This window comes from Strix aluco, chromosome 26, assembly GCF_031877795.1.
Source record: "Strix aluco isolate bStrAlu1 chromosome 26, bStrAlu1.hap1, whole genome shotgun sequence".
In the NCBI taxonomy this organism is placed as follows: Eukaryota; Metazoa; Chordata; class Aves; order Strigiformes; family Strigidae; genus Strix; species Strix aluco.
This window is the reverse complement of record NC_133956.1, coordinates 8277431-8299046: the sequence shown is the minus strand read 5'-3', so window position 1 is coordinate 8299046 and position 21616 is coordinate 8277431. Positions and strand designations below refer to the sequence as shown.

Below are 21616 nucleotides of genomic sequence, written 5' to 3'. Positions count from 1 at the left end.
GCTTGCTGCTTCTGCTTTTCTCCTCTAAGGATCTTTTTTGTTTGCCCTCACCAAATTGGATTTTCACTTTTATAGCTTCCTGAAGATTTTCTTTACCAGCTCCTGTCTTTTTAGTTTTGTCAGTGCTCTTACTTTCTGGCAATCTTGTTTCTAGCTGCTGTTTTCCAAGGAGGCGAGAGACTGAATATGATCCAGATTAACGTCAGGTCAAACTTAGTGGAGCTCTGTCTCTGTCTTTCATCTGACTTGTCTGTTTTCCTAATTAAACTCAGTACTTAGTGGTAATTGTGTGCTGTTATTCTTTACTTGAAGACAGTGGATGATTGTATGGAGAGGACTCCTTTGTAGACCTTCTTCCTGATTGCAGTTCAGCTTGTGGTCCGTTATTCTGTTGCTTTGAGACTTTCAGCAGAGTCTGCTCCTGCACAGGTTGTGTTCAGCTACAATAATTTGGTGTTAACGTGGATCAGCAGTTAGATTGCTGCTTTGTTCCTTTGCAGCTGGAACACGACTTTCTCATGGGGAAGGAGAGGCAATCTGCACTAGCAGGCCTTGTTTCCACATTTCTGTACAAAGACTGGGTATCGTTTAGAATTGTGTCCAAACACGCAGTAATAGTGATGCTTTTTTTCACCTAACATTGAAAATGGTTTAGCTATTATTATTAGGAGAGGGAAATACTGATTTCTTTTTGTAAGTAAACTGAGAGTGATTTTGTCCCCTCTCCTCATTGTTAGTGCTAATTCAGGGATAATAATGCCACAGCCTGATATGAGCATCTTTTCAATTTCTTAACTTACAGAAGGCACAAGTGTAACTTTTCCTGCAAATTAATGATCTATGCTGGAGTGTAAATGTTCATGTTTGAGTTATGTTAGTTGCTTCCAGAATGGAAGCAGGTCTTGTAATGTTCGCAGCAAAATAATGTATTTACAGTGTAGGTGAAGTGAGGAATTTTCTCTTGCTATTGCAGACACGTATGTTCATATAATCCTGACTTTGGGACTTCTGAGGCCTGTCAAAATGCAGTTTTGTTGTGGTCTCTCTTGTGAGTGTCTGAACTTCCCTGCTGGTAGACTGTATATAAAAGTACTGACTATTGCTCCTCTACTCTAGCTGAGTGAAAATGTCTGTCTTGTTCCAGTTCCTATTTTATCTGTAGATGTGTAGTGTTACAATATTCCAGATGTTATCCAGGTTATTGAAGTATGGAAACATTGGTTCACCTTCTGTGTCTTGCTTTAGGGGTTAAATTTGTAGTTCGGATGAAATTCTTTTTTAAGTTAGTGTATCCTCCAAGAGCCTCAAATTGCATTCTGGCAAAATTGTCCACCCAATCCCAAACTCTAAAGAGTAATCTTAACAATTGTGTGTTCAGCTTCAGGTTAGACCTTACTCTTACGTGTTTGGAGATGACACCTTGAGCGGTTGTGCTCTAGGAAGTGACTGTTCCATTTGCTCCCTTGACCTCAGCAGTTTGTTTCAGTGGGGGGTGGTTTGAACTTTAGAAAGCCAGCAATTTGCTGACTATTGAAGCACTTGGTTGGAAGGAGCCTTGGTACAGGGGCAGCTAGCTGAACAGTGCTTCCTGCTCTCTGGAGGTGACGACTTCAGGCAAACATCTGACAGCGGAAGAATATCGCTTACGAGCTAAACTCAGAGCTAGTGTCTCCTGTGAAGATTAGCAGTGTGTGAGGTGACCTGTGTTAGCTTGGTTCCTGCAGACATCCCAGCTGTACTCATCTCTGGTCTAGAAGCACTCTGTTCCTGGGTGTGTTGTAGTCCTGTCAAGGCTGCTATTTAGGAATTACACGAAGGCTAAGGTAATTTAGAGACTTTTTCAGATCTTTGAGATGAGTGCTTTGCCTTTCCTTATGTTTCCAGCCCTGCGTACATTGAAAGACCAATGTCTTTCAGTGCTGGGTATTGATCACGTTGCTGATCAATGGTATTGACATATACTCAGCTTCAAAGCTGGTCTTAGCGTGTTAGAACAGTTGGTGTATCAAGGGCGCTGTAAGTGGTCTGAGCCTTTCAAAAACAATTTCGTTGTTCAAGGAAGGGTTTATGGCAAAAAAAACCCAAGGAATAGGCTCTCTTGAAAGTAAGATGCTTTTCAGAATGGTTCAAACTGTCGCCTTGCATATGGGGAGACTTGGGACTACCAAGGCCAAGGTTACCAAATTCTTACAGTTTGAGATCCATAGATTCTGATGGTATCCACCTACCAGATCTCAGCAGTAAGAAATGTAATCTTATTCAAATCCTAGCCATTAACGAAGTTGATCATAAGTATTTAGCCAGCAGGAATGCTACATATTGTGTACTTCTTTATTTCCCATAAAGTCTGATGTAAAGCGTTCCAGTAACATGGATAACACTTTAGAAGACCACAGAGTTTGGTGCCCTGAACCTAGGTTCCAGAAGATGGGTTTCTCAGAAAATGGGTTTAGTTAGTTGGTGAAATTTAATACATAAAACGCCAACTGCCGGGCCTTTATGTCCAGTATGGTTTAACGTATGGAGTAAGGTCCCTGAGTTCTCCTCTTTCCTTCCACAGGGCAAGCAGGAGGACTTCAAGACGACAATTCTGGAGGGTATGGAGACGGCCAAGCATCAGGTGAGGGTGGCGTTTGATGCTTGCCACTTAGTAGCAAGAGCCGCCAAGTTAGGGATTGATGCTTGCACGTGCGCATGGGTGTGGTTGTCCAGAATTTAGCAAGGGATACAGGAGTTGTTTACTCACCTGTTGAAAAAGTGAGGGGTATTTTCAAATTTCAGTTGAGGTCTGTACCAGCTGCAGAAAAAGACGCTAACCTATGTTGAAATGCCTCAGGCCGATCTCTCATCCCTCCACTCCTCTCCATGTTCAGAGGAGTCCAAATGTGCAAAAAGATATTTCTTACCTAGCCAGTTTCTACCACCTAGAATGACGCAGAAAGCCCTGGGCTTCAGCACAGTAGACCTTTTTTTCAAATTTGCTGAAGAAACATAGCCTGGAGTACCTTTTTGCTCCTTTGTTTTTTCTTCTGAAAGCGTTTGTGTTTGAGCTGTGTGCCAGTGGTTATCCCAGGAGGTTTATCTGTTGGGGAGATTCATAGTCTGCTTCTCAGTGGACTGGACTGTGAATTGCATTCACCACTTGACCTAAGTACTGGTGCTAGCAGTATGCACTTATTGTGTAATTCACTGGTGTCTTTGCTCTTAAGTACTTAGAGTGCTACTGAAAATCTTCCTCCAACTCTGCCACTTTCACTCTCACTTAAGGATTGAGAATTAGGGTTTTAAGCAAAGGGGTGGAAGGCTCCAGAACCTATTCTGTACCTCCAAGTTGCTCTTTTTGAAGCAAATATAACTTCAAGATATAATCTGAGAGTGCATCCTTGCTGTTCGAAGTAAAGGAGCCTTGTTGTGTTTTGGATCTTACCACTTGCACAGAATTTCTGACTATTATAGATTGTGGGCTTAAGAATGCATTGCCTATTTCATTTTTAGGCAGGCATTGGCTGTTTGGAAATTCTGCATATTTTGCATTTTATATATATATGCTGAGGGTATGTTTTAGCAGTTGTCCAATTCAGCAGCCAAACACTCCTTCAGAGTGTTTTTCATCTGCAGATGTTTCAGTAGGTCTTTAAATGAGCAGCATCCCTCAAGATTTCTTCTGTGGGGAAGAAGATAATCAGAACTTCAGCACATTGTTTGCTGATGCTGAATGTCAGGAAGGGGCAAGTGTGTGTGTGAATGTGTGTGAAGAGGAGATGAGGATCCAGTCTAGGCAGCCCCATTCCTACAGTCATTAAAGAGTTGCCTGCCCCAAGGAAAGGGTGTGTAGTTCTGAACTGGTCCTCCCTTTAATGTGTTGCTTTCATGAACCGCAAGCAGTGTGGGTGTGGGATGGGGGGGATTCAATCAGCCTGAAGTTGATCTGAGTCTGAGCTGTGTAGTTGCAGAAGTAAGTTCAAGGACATTTAGTTCTTACAAGATCTTCTGGTGGTTGGGCCAAATAAAACTATATATTCACTAATAATAGCTAGGCTTCTTCTAAATTCTGGTGTCAAACCCTGTTGTGTTTGTGTTGTTTGGTTTTTTTTCTAAATACCAGTGCTCATCTGGAGCTATTCTAACAGTTTTAAAGTTTGGGTATTGCCATAAAAGACATGTGGCCTTAAAAAACAGCCACAGAAAAACCCACCTTGGGAGCTCTTTCCAAGACTGTTAGGAGCGCCAGTTTCTCTGACTTCTCACTTTGAAGAAATAAATCACAAAGCTTTTCAAGAAACTGGCAAGTTGCCTTAAATCCACATGTCTGAGAGTTTCTTGGTAGTTGATCGCTGCATGACATCAACGCTTTTTGGCAAATATCTGGTGAAGGCACACTCATTTTAGCACAAGCCTGGAAGAGGGAGTCAGGTTCAACATTTCGTATCTTTTAACTGGCCATTCTCTGAGAATTGTACTGCAGAGCTTTTTGCTAACACTTGATGATCTAGAACCTTTATTAAGATTTGTTAACATTAATAAAGTATCAGATAATTGGTAACTTTGGTTTGATTTACATGCACAGTTTTAGAGAGTTCATAGTTTAGTATTTGCATTCATATGTAGATGTTTGCACAGTTGGTCCAGTGTTAGACTGAAGGACAAGGAAAAGGCTGGGGGATGTTTATTGCTGGAGAAGTTGAGGTTCTGGCAGAGCTATGGGGTTCTAATCCGTAGCTAAATATTACTGTCAAGAAGTATTGTGGGTGTGTCAACTTTTCCTATTGTTTATTTCATTTTACTTTCTTGCAGTGCTCTCTGGCCTCTGTTACTAATTTCCTCTTGTTGTAAAATTTCTGTAAATGATTATAGACAGTTTTCTTTACCTTGAGTCATCACACAGTTAGATCTTCTAATCTTTGCTTGTGAATGAATTTTTTTAGCTTCACAACCGTTTCCCTGCTTAAATTTTTTTCTTCACCTTTGGGATGTAAAAATGCTTGGAAGTTAAAGGTGTGTGTGGTTGCACCAGAGTTGAAAGAAGAGAATTCTTCTCTGCAATCCAGTGACATGTGTACCTCTGCACAACTTCAAACTTTCGAACAGTTGTCTTGGTTAAGTGTAACACACTGCAAGCTTATATTTTCTTTGATATTTATTATAATCTTTTGAACAATTCCAGTTTCAGCAAATGATCTTAATCTTGCTGCATTACTTGTGCGGTTTTTTCCCCTTGGGATATATTGGCTTATATCTTTTCAGATTGAATGTCCTCTCCTCTGTCTGTCCTGATCTTAGTCACTTCCTAGGACATACAAGATTTATATTGCTCTTGCTGTATTTCACATCTCAGTATTTCATTTTGCTCGCTGTGCCTGCAAGATTCACTTTCTGCATTGTACTTGTGCTGTAACACTTTAGGCAGCTGTGTCTTGGTTTGTTACTTTATATATAGTGTGACATTCAGGATTGAGGATTGTAGAGTACCTAACTGTATTATTCATTGCCAGTGTTTGAACTGATAGAAGTACAGGTGCCTGTATGAATGAAGTATCTCCATAGAGAAAATGTCTCCTGTGTATGTTCAACATCAGTCTTTTACATGTGGAGCATTTAGAAGGAAAAGTCAGAAATCTGTAGGTATTGATTGTAGGCAGCACTTGGGGAGGGGACACAGGAGAAATGTAAGTAGGATTGTATTTCTTTGTACTGCCTGTTGTGAATATATAAAACCTGCTAAAAGAGAGGTCAAGATGGGTTCCTCTGTCTTGAGGAGTTCAGTACAAATGAAACCTTGAAATACAGGTGAGAGGGAACTGTAGGCATTGTGTATCTTGTAGATCTTTTGGCTTTGAAGGGGTTCCAAAATGTTTTTTCATATTCTGGTAGAAACTGGAAACCACACAAATGAAGGACAGCATCTAAAGCAGTTATGTTTTATTCATATTATGATATATATGTATTATCTAGACTATATATAATATTATATATTAGATTGGTATGTGCCTCTGCCCCCCTTATTTTTCAGTTCCCCCCTGCCCTGTAGTATAGCTTTTTCACTAACCCTAGATGATACCTGTACTTCTAAGAACTGTTGACTTGGGAACCTGCATGTCTTGCAGAAGTAAATAAAGGATTAAATGAAAGCATGACGTGAAATTGGCCACCGTGTCACCTCATGGCTAGATGGACTGGCTAGGAGAAGGGTAGTATTAAAATACTTGTTTAACCGTTCCTTTTGCAGTGCCTGTAGACAACTTGTCTTTTTATTGTAGGTGTGGAGGGTGCAGCTTTCCAGAGTAGACTTCCACATGACCGTATGACATCTCAAGAAGCTGCCTGCTTCCCTGATATAATCAGTGGGCCACAGCAGACTCAGAAGGTGTTTCTGTACATCAGGAACCGCACCGTAAGTTTATTGTAAAAGTATTGATGAAAAAAGGGTAGGACATTTGTATACCTTGCAAAGACTTTTGGCAGTTACCATGTCTAACAGTTGGTAGATTTTTTGTTTGTTTGTTTTTGAGATGGTCGGGTTTCATTTCTGGCATCCTATCATGCTCTGAGTTGCTAAGGAAGGTGTTATCCAGCTCTTGATTGAGGCAATGCTTTGAAGCAGCATAAAGAATCTGTGGTATATTTACAGTATCTAAAACGTAGTCATAGCAGCAATGAAAACTACATGATTCAGCTAATACAGCTTTTAAAAAGTAAAGAGAAAGCTGGTGCAAATGTTCAATTACTTGATCTCAGTTTAAAGAAGTGTCTGTAGAATACTTAAAAATAATAATCAAATACGTTGTTGCTTAAAAAAAAGCAAACCTCTCAGCTTTTATTTTTTTACTTTGCTTATCATTCAGTTGCTGTAATACTGAGACATCAAGCTGGTCGTGTGGCTTATTCTCAGAACAGAATACTTTGCCAGCTTTGATTTCATAAAAGAAATTGTAACACTGAAGAAATGAAACTCTGCTTCTGAATGTTTGTAGCATTTCTGCCCAGTTCAAAAGTTCCGTGCAACTTAAAATCTAGAAAGAAGGGGCAATATTCAAATAATTCATTGGGGAGATCATTCACTTGACTCAGGCAAACGTGCATGAAGTTTAAACCTTAAAAAACCTTAAACCTTTAAACCTTAATAAAACTTAAACAGTAGTACTGTGTTTTGCAGATCATGCTTTTAAACTGTGACAATGCTTTTAGGTTCCTCAGCACACAAACAGGGTTCAGGGCTTCATCCTGTACTTACGAAAGAGTGTTTTAGAAAACTTAAGTCATGTTAGAAAAATTAGCAGTAGGAAAGCAAGATATATTTTGAAAATTGCTTTGTTACCATAGTTAAGAGAGAAAACACCTTATGCACCATTCTTTTCACAGACTGAAGATGATCAAGTGGCATCACAGTGTATTAACCGTGGTAGCATCCAATGCTTAATAACTTAAAGTTATTTGAAATCTATGCATGTTATATATCTTCATGCTAAGAGCATGACTTTTGCTATTCCTGTGAAATCTCCCTCTAATTAACCTAAGTTGTAACTTTTGGGAAGTCATGAGATGTATAAAAACAGAGCAAGGCAAGTCAAAAAGTTTGAAACACAGTTTGCTCAAAACGTATAGTGAGTAATCCTTTTACAAACGCATTGGAAGCAAAAAAAACCTTCCACTGAAACGAAGAAATGACTGGGATTTAAAGGAATGCTTGGAAGGGGTGTTTGCAGGATTGCACTAGAAAAGCTGCATTGCTGGTGTTTGGTCCTTATTCGCTATGGAGGAACTCAGAGCAGTTCCTAAGCAGGAATCCCTCTCTGAGGAAGACTTGAGAGAGGATCTCCTCCAGTCAGGATAGCAGAGGTTCTAGAACAGCAAGGGAAGCAAATAGTAATACAAACCCAGTGCCCAGCAGAGCTGGGGAAGAGCTGTGAACAGCAGTGTGCATCCTCTTACTCAGAGCTGGCACTGTACCAAGGGGTTTGAAAGTACTGAAGAGGGCATGAACACCCAGAGTTCCTGCAGGATAGAGGAGTCAGACTAGTAAGTCTGCTATTTCCAATTTGCCTAGTAACAAACGGAATGAAGAATTGAATGGATGACCTGGTAAGTAAAAATGTGTTTTGGAAGGCTCAAAGTAGCTTTTATAAAGGGAAATCATCATTTACGGTCCATCTGAGTTATTCAAAGGACTGAGAAAGTGAACAAAAGAGATCCACTTCTTGTGGTGAATCCCCTCTACACCAAAACACCCACCCCCCCCCCAACCCACCAACCAATGAAAAGGAAAAACCCAGAACAGTAAAAGCTCTTGTTCAATTACTGTTGGTTAAAGCAGATCATGAACATTTACAAAGCAGAATGTAGGATAAGTGATCTGTTGTGGTAGTGCTGGGCAGTTGTGATTTGAAACCTGTAAAATCTTAAGGCCTGGACTGTTCTGTATATTCATAGAGTGTCTAAAAATCAGGATTTGTAAAGAAATGGTCATTTGCTGCACATGCGAAGTTATTTTAAGTAGTAAAATGAGGACTAGAAACACTGCAAAAGATGAAGACTCTTCTGAGTAACTGGGTGTTAACATAGCAGATTAACTTAATTGTAAGTAAAAGTAAACTAATGTGAATAATGGAAGTAATTGTGTATATATGTACATATGGAGGTTTATATACATACATGGAGATGAACCTTAAGAAGTTCAACAAAGACAAGTGTAAGGTCTTGCACCTGGGAAAACATCATCCAGGAGTGCAGCACAGGCTGGGATCTACCCGGCTGGGGAGCAGCTCTGTGAAAGGGACCTGGGGGTCCTGGTGGACAAGCAGCTCCATGTGAGTGAACAGTGAGCTGCAGCGGCAAAGAAAGCCAACGGGCTGCTGGGTTACATCAACAAGAGCATCACCAGCAGAGATAAAGAAATCATCATCCACTCTACTCAGCGCTTGTCAGGCCACGCCTGGAATACCATGTTCAGTTTTGGTCCCCACTATACAAAAAAGATGTGGGTAGGCTGGAGAGGGCCCAGAGAAGGGTCACAAAGATGATCAAGGGACTGGGAAGCCTGGCATGTGAGGAAAGGCTGAGAGAGTTGGGTTGGTTGAGCCTTGAGAAGAGGAGGCTTAGGAGAGACCTTATCACCATGTTCCAGTATTTGAAGGGTGGCTGTAAAGAAAATGGAGACTCTCCTTTTACAAGGAGTCACATGGAAAAGGTGAGGGGTCATGGGTACAAGTTACCCCTGGGGACATCGTGTTTGGACACAAGAGGACAATTTTTCACAATGAGACCAATCAGCCACTGGAATAATTCCCCAGGGAAGTGGTGGATTCCCCAACATTGGGCACTGCTAAGATTCAGCTGGACAGGGTGCTGGGCCATCTTGTCTAGACCGTGCTTATGCCAAGAAAGGTTGGACCAGATGGCCCTTGATGTCCCTTCCAACCTGGGATTCTATGATCGATATTTATATATAAAAATACAGATTATGGGCTTTGTACTCTTCCACTGGAGAACGGAATCTTAGCGTTACAGTACGTAGTACTACAGAATGGTTAGTTCCACACTCAGAAATGATCAGAAAGAACATTGTTAAAAATTACTTGGAAAACAAGTGGAAGAAAGTACGATGCTAAAGATGAAATCTGCCTCAGATGGCCTCCCAAATTATATGGAAATCCTTAACTTTTCCTATTCATTACACTTGTATGATATCCACTTTAATTTGGTATCTGTGAGGATCTGTGAAGTTCAGTAGTGCAATTGTACAGAAATACCCAAATAAATTACTAATTCTGAAATATAAAATGGTGTGGAGATGCTACGTATGACCTAGATCTAGGCATTGAACAGTAAAATGTTATTTATTAACTATTGCCACCCTTGCCATGAAGCAGGAGTTCTGTTGGGAAAATAGTTGTGATTCTATTACTCTGTGCTTTTTTTTTCTAACATGAAGTGACATAATTATTACTTCACAGGCAGCTCTTCTTGCTTGATTTTTGAACTGTGACTGTCCTCTAAATGTTCTTTCTTGTGTATATGTGGCCAGTGTAGTCCATGGTAGTGTTTTATATCAGTGAGGATGGATTAGGTGATTAGAGGTCTGAGAGAAATAAACTTCACAAGGTGATAAGTACTTCTGTAGCTTTTACAAAAATAACGTGACAAGTGATGCTGAAAAGTCAGATGCTGGCTGCTGTTGCATGCCCAGTGAAAACATCACACACATCACACTTGCCATGCAGGTGGGAGGCAGGCTGTACGAATAAGCATTCTGGCGCTTCCATTTTGTAGCTTTTGTTCTTTCAGTGTATGTTTTCTTCTGTGTGTGAATAGCAGATTGCTAACTCGATGCATTTCTAGTTACTTGAAGTGGTGTGGGAAGTTAAAACTGACTGTATTGCACCTCCCAAGAACACTGGAAGGCAAAGTTCAGTGCTGCTTGGATAGCACTGCCAAAGTTTAACTCGTTAGAGGGTTTCATCATCTAACTGTATTTGGTAACAAACGCACACATGGAAAACACCTCTTTTGTATTGCTTAATGTAATGTGTCTTATTGTTTCTTTAAATACAGCTGCAGCTCTGGTTGGATAACCCAAAGATTCAGTTGACATTTGAGGCAACTATCCAACAGTTAGAAGCACCTTATAATAGTAAGTCAAGTCTTTTACTGTAGGTGTCATTGCTATTAGAAACACCTTATAATAGTAAGTCAAGTCTTTTACTGTAGGTGTCATTGCTGTTCTTTTTCAGTTTTGGTTGGGGAAAAGCTGCTCAGAATCAAGAGAGGGCTTCAGATGGGTCCTTTTGTTAGTGGAGCTCCCTGAGTGTTCGTGCACAGAATGAGATATCGCAGTATGCTCATGTTTCAGGTTTGTTAGGGTTCATTTGTCTGGTAAAGAAATATATCCCTAGCAGAATTCAAAAAAGCTGGTAAAAAGATGGGTTGTTACAGAAGTTTTCTGCAAGTGAATTCACATGCAGCTTTTAAGGTTTGCTACAATTTAATGGTGGTTTGCAGCTGTGAGATTTTCTTAATCATAAGGTTTCTGGGAGACATTAAAAAGTTGTGTAAGACTTGAATAGGTTTGCCTTGATGAAAGAAGGCAGTAAAAGAACGAGGAGTTACTGCTTGCAAATGCAGGCCATTCCACCCCTCTCAAAAAAGATCCTAATAAACCAGAAAAGGGTGGAGGGGAGCCATAAAGAAAAAGTAATTAAAGAAGAAAATAATGGTGAAATGAACACAGATACGCTGTCAAGTATTGCAAAATAGCGAATTATTGTGTTTATATAAATAAAAGTGATGAATCAGTGCTTCAGTAATGGGTTGGCTTAATACTGACAAATCTGTGTAAAGATCTCTGGATTTCTGCAGTCAGTTTCAGAAAAGGTGTTCTTCCACACTAGATAAATAGAAGCATTTAATGTCCTGGTCAGCTTTTCAGGCAGTATTCAAAACTGCAGTATAGCATGGAAAACAGCTTGCAGCTTCCAGAAAACTTTAACCTCAGACTTCTTCAGGAAGATGGGTTCTTCAGCAGGGCAGCTGGGGGGTGCAGAAGGGCACATGTTCAGTGTGACTTTGCTCGGTTGCTGCTGTGATAGGTTTGCTTGTGAAATGTTTTCAGTATGTAGGTGCTATGAACATACTCTGCTACGAAGAATAATTTTAAAACATTACGATTTTTAGGTGATACGGTGCTCGTTCACAGAGTACACAGCTATCTGGAGAGACACGGTCTAATCAACTTTGGTATCTACAAAAGAGTGAAGCCCCTTCCAAGTAAGAAACTTAAAATTGCTGGAGTTTTGTTTTATTGTTCTGTGATTTTTTTTTTTTTAGGATAAATTTTTGAGTGATTTTTTTTTTTTTAGGATTGCAGTGTTGAAAAAATAAAAAAAAAAGGCTGGAAAACCATCTGGCTCTAGATGTTCATGTTTTTTGTTTTGGCAGGGAGAAGCCATGTTTTTAAGTAAATCACCTTAAGAAGGAAAATGTTTGCAAATCTTCTGTAGATAATTCAGTGGTTGTCACTGTTCAATGAGTTATTTTTGTTCCTCATTTGAATAACAAAAGACAGAAACATGATACTGTACTTACATCTGTTACATGCTTATATGGTGCTTAAATTTACAAGTGAACTTGTCTGTCCTTTCTAGGTTTTACTTTTCTGGGGCAGAAAGAAATAAAACTATGATACTTTATCCCACAGTACTTAATAAGAATCAGTTTCTTCTTCAAACAGTTGTCCTTCAGAAGTATTTTTCTTCCTGTTTTCTTCCTTGTCACAGATGCACTACTGGTGTATTTTTCTTGTATGTAACTCATTAAGAAAAATTGTGAAGTGTTTTACTGTTACCGTATTATGCACATAATTACTTCAATTTTCTTTATGTGGCTATTTTTGTTGAAGAGTTTGTTCTGTCAGAACTACCCATGAGAAGGAAGCTGCTTTTTGTTCTTGATATCTCTTAAATGCAACTTTAACGTGACTGTTTCCAATGTATTACACATACAGAGCCTGTAGCTTATTTTTCCCTTTCTTTAGCCAAGAAGACGGGAAAGGTGATCATTATTGGTTCTGGAGTCTCTGGGTTGGCAGCAGCTCGCCAGTTGCAGAGTTTCGGAATGGATGTCACGGTTCTGGAAGCCAGGGTATAAATTTTCATTCTGTTTTACTTCTATACAGAAACTTAAGCAGAAACCACATTCAGTACTAGCATAAGGCGAAGCATCCCAGCAGCATGGCCAAGCTTCTGTGTAGGTAACAGTCAGCTGGGATGTGTTATTGAGTACTAAACCTGTCTCATTAGGAAACAAATGTGTCTGTTCTCACTGGGAGTTGGCCAATGCTTTCTCAGGGTTGGACTGTACAGCAGGTGCTAGTGTCATACACTTACACCAGTGACAACAGGCTGGAATCTTCTTCCTTTCATGATTAGGAGATGATTTTTCACTGGAAAACAGAATGCAAGTCTGTATTTCAAGAACTTGCCCATTAAATAGAATCATTGTTTGGAATTGCCATACAACATCAGGCAGGATATTTTTCTTGCACCTTTTAAGTCCATGTTACTTCTTTCCTTGTTTATTACTGTGTGCTTAACAGAGGCTTTAAACTTACCGAGCTACGTTTTGTGCTGTGTGAACTAGCTGATAGTTCTTCCAGTAATAAGGTATTCTCTTATATCCAGCCCTAAGTAGAATCTTTTTTTAAAAGTTGGAGTTTTTTTCATACAGCTGAGTCAATTGAGAACAGCTTGATGCTCATTGAAAATAAATAAATCCATTGGCCAGTTAAATTGGAATTTATCTTATGTTTTACTTTCTGAATTCCTTTTCTTTGTATATTTACTTCTGACACTTTTCTAGCACAGATTAAAATAATCAGCTTAAGTTTTTTATTAGAGTAATGTATCAAGATGTTAATTTTGCTAACTACTGCTCTCGCTGCGAGGGAGCAATGCTGGCTCTGTGCTTCACGGGTTCCATACCACCAGTGCAAAGGGGCGAACAACAGTCTAATTGTTTAGGAATCTCTTGCTCACCTGAATGTATTGTTGGTTTTTCTTGTTTGTTTGGTTTGGTTTTTTGGTTGTCTTTTTTTTTTTTTTGAAGCTGGAAGAGAGAGATCTGTGCTGTATCCTGGTTTTGTTCTATGCATCTTTGTTATAACCCGTATGTAGATCTGGCAAGAGGCTATTTAAAAATAATGCACAGTATTTTTCAGTCATTGTTCTCTAGACTGCTGCATCTCTTCTTGAGTAGTCTGGGGTTTTTTTATTTTGTAAGGCTGTGTGGTGTTTTCTTGCATTATGATTTCAGTGATTCAGGTGGTAGTTTCTTTGCACCCATTCATTTTCTGTAACTTTAGGCTATTAGTTTACATGCTTCTGAGTTGCTGATTTAATTACTAAAAATTAAACTTTACATTTTTATATGAATTGGTAGCTGTTTGGGATCTTTGCCCAATGTAATTGTTAATTCTATCTGATATCATCTTGCCAGCTGGACTGAGAATAGGGAATGGTGGCTTTTTTTTTTTCCTTACTAAATTTAAAATGGTAGGAAAACAAGTGTCAGCCTTAAGTCAGGAGTATGTGTCAAGAATCAAAAACTTATTCCTGCTTCTAAAATGGACTGTGAACTTGTGGTTTATCTTCTTGATTGATAGCTGGCTCTTCTGTGGAAAATAGATGGGAATAATTGGGTGATGGTTTTTCTAACACTAAAATTTAGTTTTCTCAAGCATAGCTGAATCATTTCCTATAGGGCTATTGGATTTTGTGGTAGGGAGGAGTATATCTAGTGTGTAACTTAATATACCCATGGACGATGAAGGATTGGTTTTTAGACTCACAGTAGATTCTACTGTAGATATATATGTAAATCTGTCCAAATCAGGTTTTTTCTTTTACTTTTTTTTTCTTTTAAATGCAACTTAAATATTTTATTCCTTAACTTAAGCAAATTAATTGAGATCAAGTGTTTGCTTGCAGAGGTTCTTGGAAAATTGTACATTCTATTAATCTGTGGATAAGAGAATACTTACACCACTTTCTGTAGAAGTTTCAGTGATTATATTTAAGTGAGATGTATTGTTGAATGTTACCAGAGGTTTAATATATTGTGCTTTTAAAAGGACCGAGTAGGAGGAAGAGTTGCTACCTTTCGCAAAGGGAACTATGTTGCTGATCTAGGAGCAATGGTGGTAACAGGACTTGGTGAGTTTTTCAAAATAAAAAGGAGTGGGGAAGAAGATTGTGGGACAAGATGTTACAAATCTGAAACCTTATGCTATTTCATGGCCAAAATAATTGGGTATTTTTAACTATTAAAAAACAGATGTTCTATTTCAGCCTCTTGGGCAGTTAGCATTTTTCATCAGTGACTCTTCAGAACAGATGGCAGCCCACACTAAAAGCCAAGATTTTTCTTGGTGCCTGGCTCTCATTGGTCACTGAAGTCATACAGGTGTTTGTTGTGTCATCAAACTGTTGTAGATCCATTTTTTTACAGTTTGCTTGTGCTTAGTGGAATTCTTTGCTCTTCCCTTAGCATGCTGTCCTTTTGTGTGTCTGTTCATTTGCCCAGTTCCTTTAAGGTGGTCTCTGCACTGGGTTCACTGCACTTGCTGAGCAAGTGTTTGTAAAGTTGCTTTACCCAACTGCCAGTGGCCTCTGAGCTCAGGTCTGCAGACTGAATTTCATAGTAACTGTCTTAGTTGTTCCCTTGGATCTTCCAAAGTATACGCTAAAATCGAACATGGAGAAGTAGGAACGTAGTGAGGGGATTAGTTGAGTAGCTAAGAGCAAAGTAAGTAAGAGCAAATAAATAGCAAAGTTATAAGGTGGGAGAGACCCCAAAGAGATGGAATATGTTTTTTCATTTAGATGGGAAAAAAAGGGAGGAGGGGGAATGAAGAGCAGAGCCATTCTAAAGTGAAAAGTCCTCTTAGAGAAGTCAGGATTTAAACCCCAAAAGCCCTTTCCCTTAAGTGATTTCAAAAATAGTTGTAAAAATAATGGCAAACAAGCCCTGTTTCTTCCTATTTAATGCTGGTTTACGGGATGTCATCAGTTATTGATACTGGTTACTCTGCTAAGATGATAGGCAGGTGTTCAGTGTGGAATACCCTTCAGTAATGCAATGAAATGATAAAATATTATAAAACCTGTAATAAAACCTAACTGAGTTTTGCGGACTGCCAAAACTTGGTGTCTGTCTTATGGCTAGTCTTTTATAAAATTGCATTCAGAAGGTGTATGTACTGAAGTTGCACATTCCTGGTAAAACAGATTTAAGGTTGCCTAGTGAAAGACTCTAATATTTTTATACTTAATTCATCATGGGTGTTTCTTTTCCAAAAGAATCTACCCTTTGCCTTGAATGAGGCACCATATGCTATGGAGAAAGGAAGATTCTTGTAGTGAAGAAGATGGTTTGAAGAGCATCCTTCGTATTTCTGAATCTGGAAGAGATGTGAGGAGGGAAGACTACTGAAGGGGTTGAGCTTGTGGTTCGGGACAGTGATGGACCGAAGTTATGGGATCTCTTCTGGTTTTGTTAGTAAACTATGGAAGAACTGAGTCTTTAGTAGGCTGTTGAACTTGAAACATGAACTTATTTAGACCTACTTCAGAACTCTGTTCTGCTTGTTCAGTCACCTCTAAAGACAAGAAGGTATTAGGATGGCTAAACTTCCCCCTCTATTTTGAGCCAAGGCTCTGGGTTTGTTTGGATTGCAGAATCAGAGAACATTGGGAAGCTAAATACGAAAAACTTTTCCCAAAGTTAATTTTGTGGAGGAAGCCCATGTTGCCTCTCCTCTCTGCCATTTTCCATTTCTGCCCCTTCATTTCATTTCCTCTCCTGTACTTCCAGAGAGGCTTTGATGTTTAGTGAATCTGGATGCTCAAAGTTGATGCTCTCTGCCTTTCTTGTGTTTTTATGTGGAATCTCCTAGATTGTGTTCTAATGTGTTTAGTTACATATCTTCCAGGTACAGTTGGTGTACGTGGTTCACCTTCATAGATAGTATTCACTTGTTGGAGTTCCACCAAGTTTTTAGGGACTGAATTCTTTGGGTTCCATCTCCATGTCACCACATTTTCAAAAGCTCCTGAAGTTACTGTGCAGATGTAGGAGCTTTCCTTGACTTTTCAAATACTCTGCTCGCAAACTTTCTGAAGATGTGTTTATAGCTATAAACTCTTAATCATACGGAGGTTTCTGCTGCCCTAGGACTCTGTTTTATAATCAGTTCTATTTACATACTGTCCTTTAAGTGTTGGTGGCAGGCTTTTTTTTTCACCACTTTGTTGCAAGAATTGCAGTACCGCCTTTGGCAGTGTTATAGTACCTCACTGGTATGCATTTTGCACTGCACTTGGTGTTTTTAGTCTCTGAAATAGCTTCAACTGTGGAGTTTTCATTTAATTGCAGACAAATTTGCAGGAGTACTCTGCTAACTGTACAAAATGTTTTCCAGGAGGAAATCCCATGGCTGTGGTCAGCAAACAAGTGAATATGGAATTGGCTAAGATCAAACAAAAATGCCCGCTTTATGAAGCAAATGGACAAGCTGTAAGTCTGATACTGTTTTCTTGAACCTTTTAAAAAAAATAGTATCTCAAATGTTTTTGTTACCAGGCTGTTGGTCTAGCAGGAGATAGCTCTAGGGAGAGGGAGTAATGAAAGTGTGTGTCCATTTTTAGGCAGTGTAGTAATATTGTAGCATATCTGCACTTATTCTTTTAAAACCTGTTCTTTCCACATGAGTTTTTAACTTGGAATTTCAGAGGTTTTATGGAAGCTGAGTTCCTGTTTGTTCTTTCCAAAATCACTTCTGTTTTTCCTTAAACAGTTGTCTGTCTCACTCCTCTTTGAAGCAATTGTCTGCTGTGCTGGTACTCTAGCTTTTGTTGTTGCTGCCACTCCTTTTCCCTGAAATTAGCTCATTCTGGCTGTTCTTCTTACCTGTTGCTTTTTAAAGAATTGATTAACCAGTGCCAGCTGGTTGAATGCATGCAATGGTTCAGCACTAATACACTAGAGCTGGGATTCACAAACTTTAATGAGCTTTACTTCTTTCCACTGTAGTGTCAAGGAGTGCTGTTAGAGGTAGAAGTGATAGATCCTAGTTTAGTGCTGAATCTCACACATGTATTGACTGGAAGTGTTTTTACCTCCTGAATCTTAAAACATGGTACTAAACATAACTTCTGAAAGAAGACACATGAGGATACTGGGCTTGCTAGAGGACTGCAGAAGCGGTCCCTGGCACAAACCTGTTGCAACCTGGCACCTGCAGCTTTTCTTACTGCACACGAGTGAATAGGGTGTTCTAATAAACTTAGGGAAAGCTACTAAGGCATTGTAGGCAGTTCCAGCAGTCAGTCTGCTCTCGTGTTGTGAAGCCAGTCCTGCATGTAACATGCTTGCACCTGCACTGCTGTGTTCCCCCTCTCCCAGCTGTTTTCAGCATCTGCCCAAGTAATGCTTTGCTATCTCGAAGTGGGGCACATGTATCCCTGTGCAATTTGAAGAGACTGCCTCTGTTTACACCACCCAATAAGACACACGGTTCAGCTACTTTGAGCTCTAGACTGTGCTTTTATTGTCTCGGTAAGCACTGTGATACCTGGAGCTTGAGCACGCAGCTTTCCTTTCTGCTCACAGTATGCGGCAACTCGATCGCTTATATCCAGCGAAGCCCCTCAGGCATATGCAGCTCCTGGGGTCTAGGAATTTCTCTTAGCCCATCAGATAGGCACTTAGAGAAGAAGCCAGTGGGAGTGGAGCGTTGGTCTGAAAAGGAATATTCCTTCCAATTACCTTGTAGTGTTTGCTGTATTGCATTCAAATGCTGCTCATCCTATGAGACCCTGTCAGGATGGAAACAGGCAGTGTGGCTGCGTGCTGCCAAGCACTGGGGTGGGGAGGAATCCCTGAGCACAGACAAGGTTCTTGCTGATCCTTTGGCTAACCTGATGGGACAGGTAACATCACCTCCTTGTGTTCAAAGGTGGTTGCTGCAGCAAGAAATCGGTGCTGTTTAGATGTGTGCATTTATTAGTGTAATGACAGGAAGTTTGTAACACTTGTCATATTTTAAAAAGGCACATCACAAAATTTGTCAGCTTACCTGACAAGCTGCAAACAAAGCTTGGTATGTGTAACTGGATATTTTTCCAGACCAAATTTTATCACTTCTTGTGTTCAGTGTTGTCTTGGTGACTACATAATGAATCAGAGTGCTCCTCCTTGGTTTAAAAATAAATAAATAAGATGGCACCTGTGTGCTGCTTGTTTCCTAGATGACTGTCATGTATAGCTTCTGGAACATCTGACTAAACTATCTAATCTGAAGCCATTTAACTATGACAGGTAATTAAGAAAAGAAATGGTGGTGTGAGTAATGATGACCGGTATTTTAATCTTCTACCACCCAGATACCATAAATGCCAATACAGTCTTGATTATGTGACACTCAGTGTCTGTGCGTGTATCTGTGATCATATCTCTGTATTGCCTGTAGCTCATGATCATCTAAACGGTTCAAGGTTGTTACTGTATGTGATAAAGAGTAAGTAAATGAAAATGGAAGCTCTAGAAAGAAAATTTGAATTTGCTTGCTCAGATGTGGTGCGGTTGTACCTGGAAAGCTGTGTGTTTTGACGTGTACTGCTCACTTTAGCTTTCTCTTGTTTTACCTTAATATACTCCATGATGCTGCTTACACCAAGGCAGTTATTTTATTAATCCTTTTTTAATGTTGCCACACTTTGTCCTTTGATTATTAGCACTGTGAAAAATTAAATGCTGATTTTCAATTTCTGCGATGTTTTCACATCTTAGTACTCTGATTTTCACCCCGCTGTGTAGAGCTTATCCTGAACTAGCTGTCAGGCTACTTAGGTTGTATTTCTTTTTGCTGCAGTTGAAAGGACGCTGTCAAGGTACTGCTTTATAAACAGTGAAAAATAAGTTTAGTTTAAGCTGAAGTAACTTTCTACAGGATATCCTTCTTCCAAAGGTGCATTCACATTGGGTTACTAACGAGTATTGGGCAAGTAACTTCTAAGTACCTTCTGGGAGCAGAAGTTTTTCTCACCCTGCCAATAGAAAGTACTAACTTGATAGTGTCCCTTTACCTTTTTCTTTCAGCTTATCCCTGAGCCCAAGTCCATTGGCCCACTCCTCAAAACCTCAAGCTGTGTTCACCATAACAGCCAAGAGCACAGCCTTTCTTGTCTCAGATAAGAGCGCTAATGTTCCACCTCTCCCTCTGGCATTTTGGTAAACATGGTGCTTGACAGAAGGCAAGTTGTAGCTTTTAAATTAGCTAATTCCCCAGCCATCTGAGGAAGTGTAAAAAAAAATCTCCTTGGAAAACATTATACATCAGCTAATTCGGATATCTAAAGCAGGGAATACATCTAGAAGTCTAGGGACAAGTAATAATTGGATGCCCTTCCTACCTTGGATACTGTCTTGACAGCTTTCCACATCTACACAAGTATCTTTTCAAAGGTTAGCTGTTCCTGCCGGTCTGTTTATGCCTTTTTCTCCACTATCTGCATTTTACTGAAGGGCAAAGTACATAAGAGTTATACACTGAGTGTATATCCTCATCTTTAAGCTCTGCACTGAAGGCATAAATCTCTCTTGCTGCTTACAACTGCATGATGACCCAAGACTGAGCAGTTTTATACTTCCAATTACCGTTCCTCTACAGTGTGGTTATTATTTTAGTCTTTGCCATGGTATTACCTAATTAAGAAAGACTTCTCTCTGAACAAGTGAAGATGGAATCAAGTTCTCTGCATATAGGATGGGCTCTTAACGATTGCAAGTTTCAGATTATTCGTGGTGAGTTGGTTTCCTCCAAAAAATTTACTGATTTAGAAGTTCTGAATAGTCTTTGGGAAGTTCTACTGCCTGCACAGCTGCCTAAGCTTGTGAATGGGGCACTGGATGTCAGCTGTGAAAAGGCAGGCAATGTGAATATCAGAATGTCACTTCTCTTCCCTTTCTTTGTGCTACCTTCACGTTGCTGGGAAGCGTGCATTTTCTAATGCTATCTTCAATTTGTTGTCCACCATGATCCTCACATCCTTTTCTTCAGAGCTAATACCCAACAGTCAGTCCTCAGCCAGTTTCAAGGCTTTGCCTTTGAATTTCATGAGGTTTTTGTCAGCCCATTCATAGAATCATGGAATAGCATAGTTTGGGTTGAAAGGGACGTTAAAGATCATCTAATTCCAATCCCCTGCCCCGGGCGGGGACACCTTCCACTAGCCCAGGTTGCCCAAAGCCCCGTCCAACCTGGCCTTGAACCCTTCCAGGGAGGGGGCAGCCACAGCTTCTCTGGGCAACCTGTGCCAGGGCCTCACCACCCTCACAGGGAAGAATTTCTTCCTCATATCTAATCTAAATCTCCCCTCTGTCAGTTTAAAACTGTTACCCCTCATCCTATCCCCACATTCACAGAATCACAGAATCAACTAGGTTGGAAAGGACCTTGAAGATCATCTAGTCCAACCATTAACCTAACACTGCCAGTTCCCATCTACACCATATCTCTCAGCGCTATGTCGACCCTACTCTTAAACCCCTCCAGGGATGGGGACTCCACCACCTCCCTGGGCAATCCATTCCACTGCCTAATAACCCGTTCTGTAAAGAAATACTTCCTGACATCTAGTCTAAACCTTCCCTGGCGCAACTTGAGGCCATTCCCTCTTGTCCTATCACTTGTTACTTGGTTAAAGAGGCTCATCCCCAGTTCTCTGCACCCTCCTTTCAGGGAGTTGTAGAGGGCGATGAGGTCTCCCCTCAGCCTCCTCTTCTCCAGACTAAACCCCCCCAGTTCCCTCAGCCGCTCCCCATCACACCTGTGCTCCAGACCCTTCACCAGCTTCGTTGCCCTTTTCTGGACACGCTCGAGTCATTCAATGGCTTTTTTGTAGTGAGGGGCCCAAAACTGAACACAGTAATCGAGGTGTGGCCTCACCAGTGCCAAGCACAGGGGTCAGATCCCTTCCCTGTCCCTGCTGGCCACGCTAGTGCTGGTACAAGCCAGGATACCATTGGCCGCCTTGGCCACCTGGGCACACTGCTGGCTCCTGTTCAT

The 21616-nt window shown here is 40.3% G+C and overlaps 1 protein-coding gene across 3 annotated transcripts in view; it reads left to right on the top strand.

Annotated features, from left to right (window-relative positions):
• Positions 1 to 21616, top strand: part of KDM1A (lysine demethylase 1A) — a 51354-nt gene that overhangs the window by 8293 nt on the left and 21445 nt on the right. For 2 of the 3 annotated variants that reach the window (XM_074807349.1, XM_074807347.1), the window contains exons 3-9: positions 2561 to 2620; positions 6258 to 6391; positions 10549 to 10627; positions 11668 to 11760; positions 12527 to 12633; positions 14621 to 14702; positions 16970 to 17064. In XM_074807349.1, coding sequence (XP_074663450.1) covers positions 2561 to 2620; positions 6258 to 6391; positions 10549 to 10627; positions 11668 to 11760; positions 12527 to 12633; positions 14621 to 14702; positions 16970 to 17064 — 650 coding nt within the window. The remainder of the gene's footprint in view (positions 1 to 2560; positions 2621 to 6257; positions 6392 to 10548; positions 10628 to 11667; positions 11761 to 12526; positions 12634 to 14620; positions 14703 to 16969; positions 17065 to 21616) is intronic. The other variant, XM_074807348.1, reaches the window with a different exon arrangement.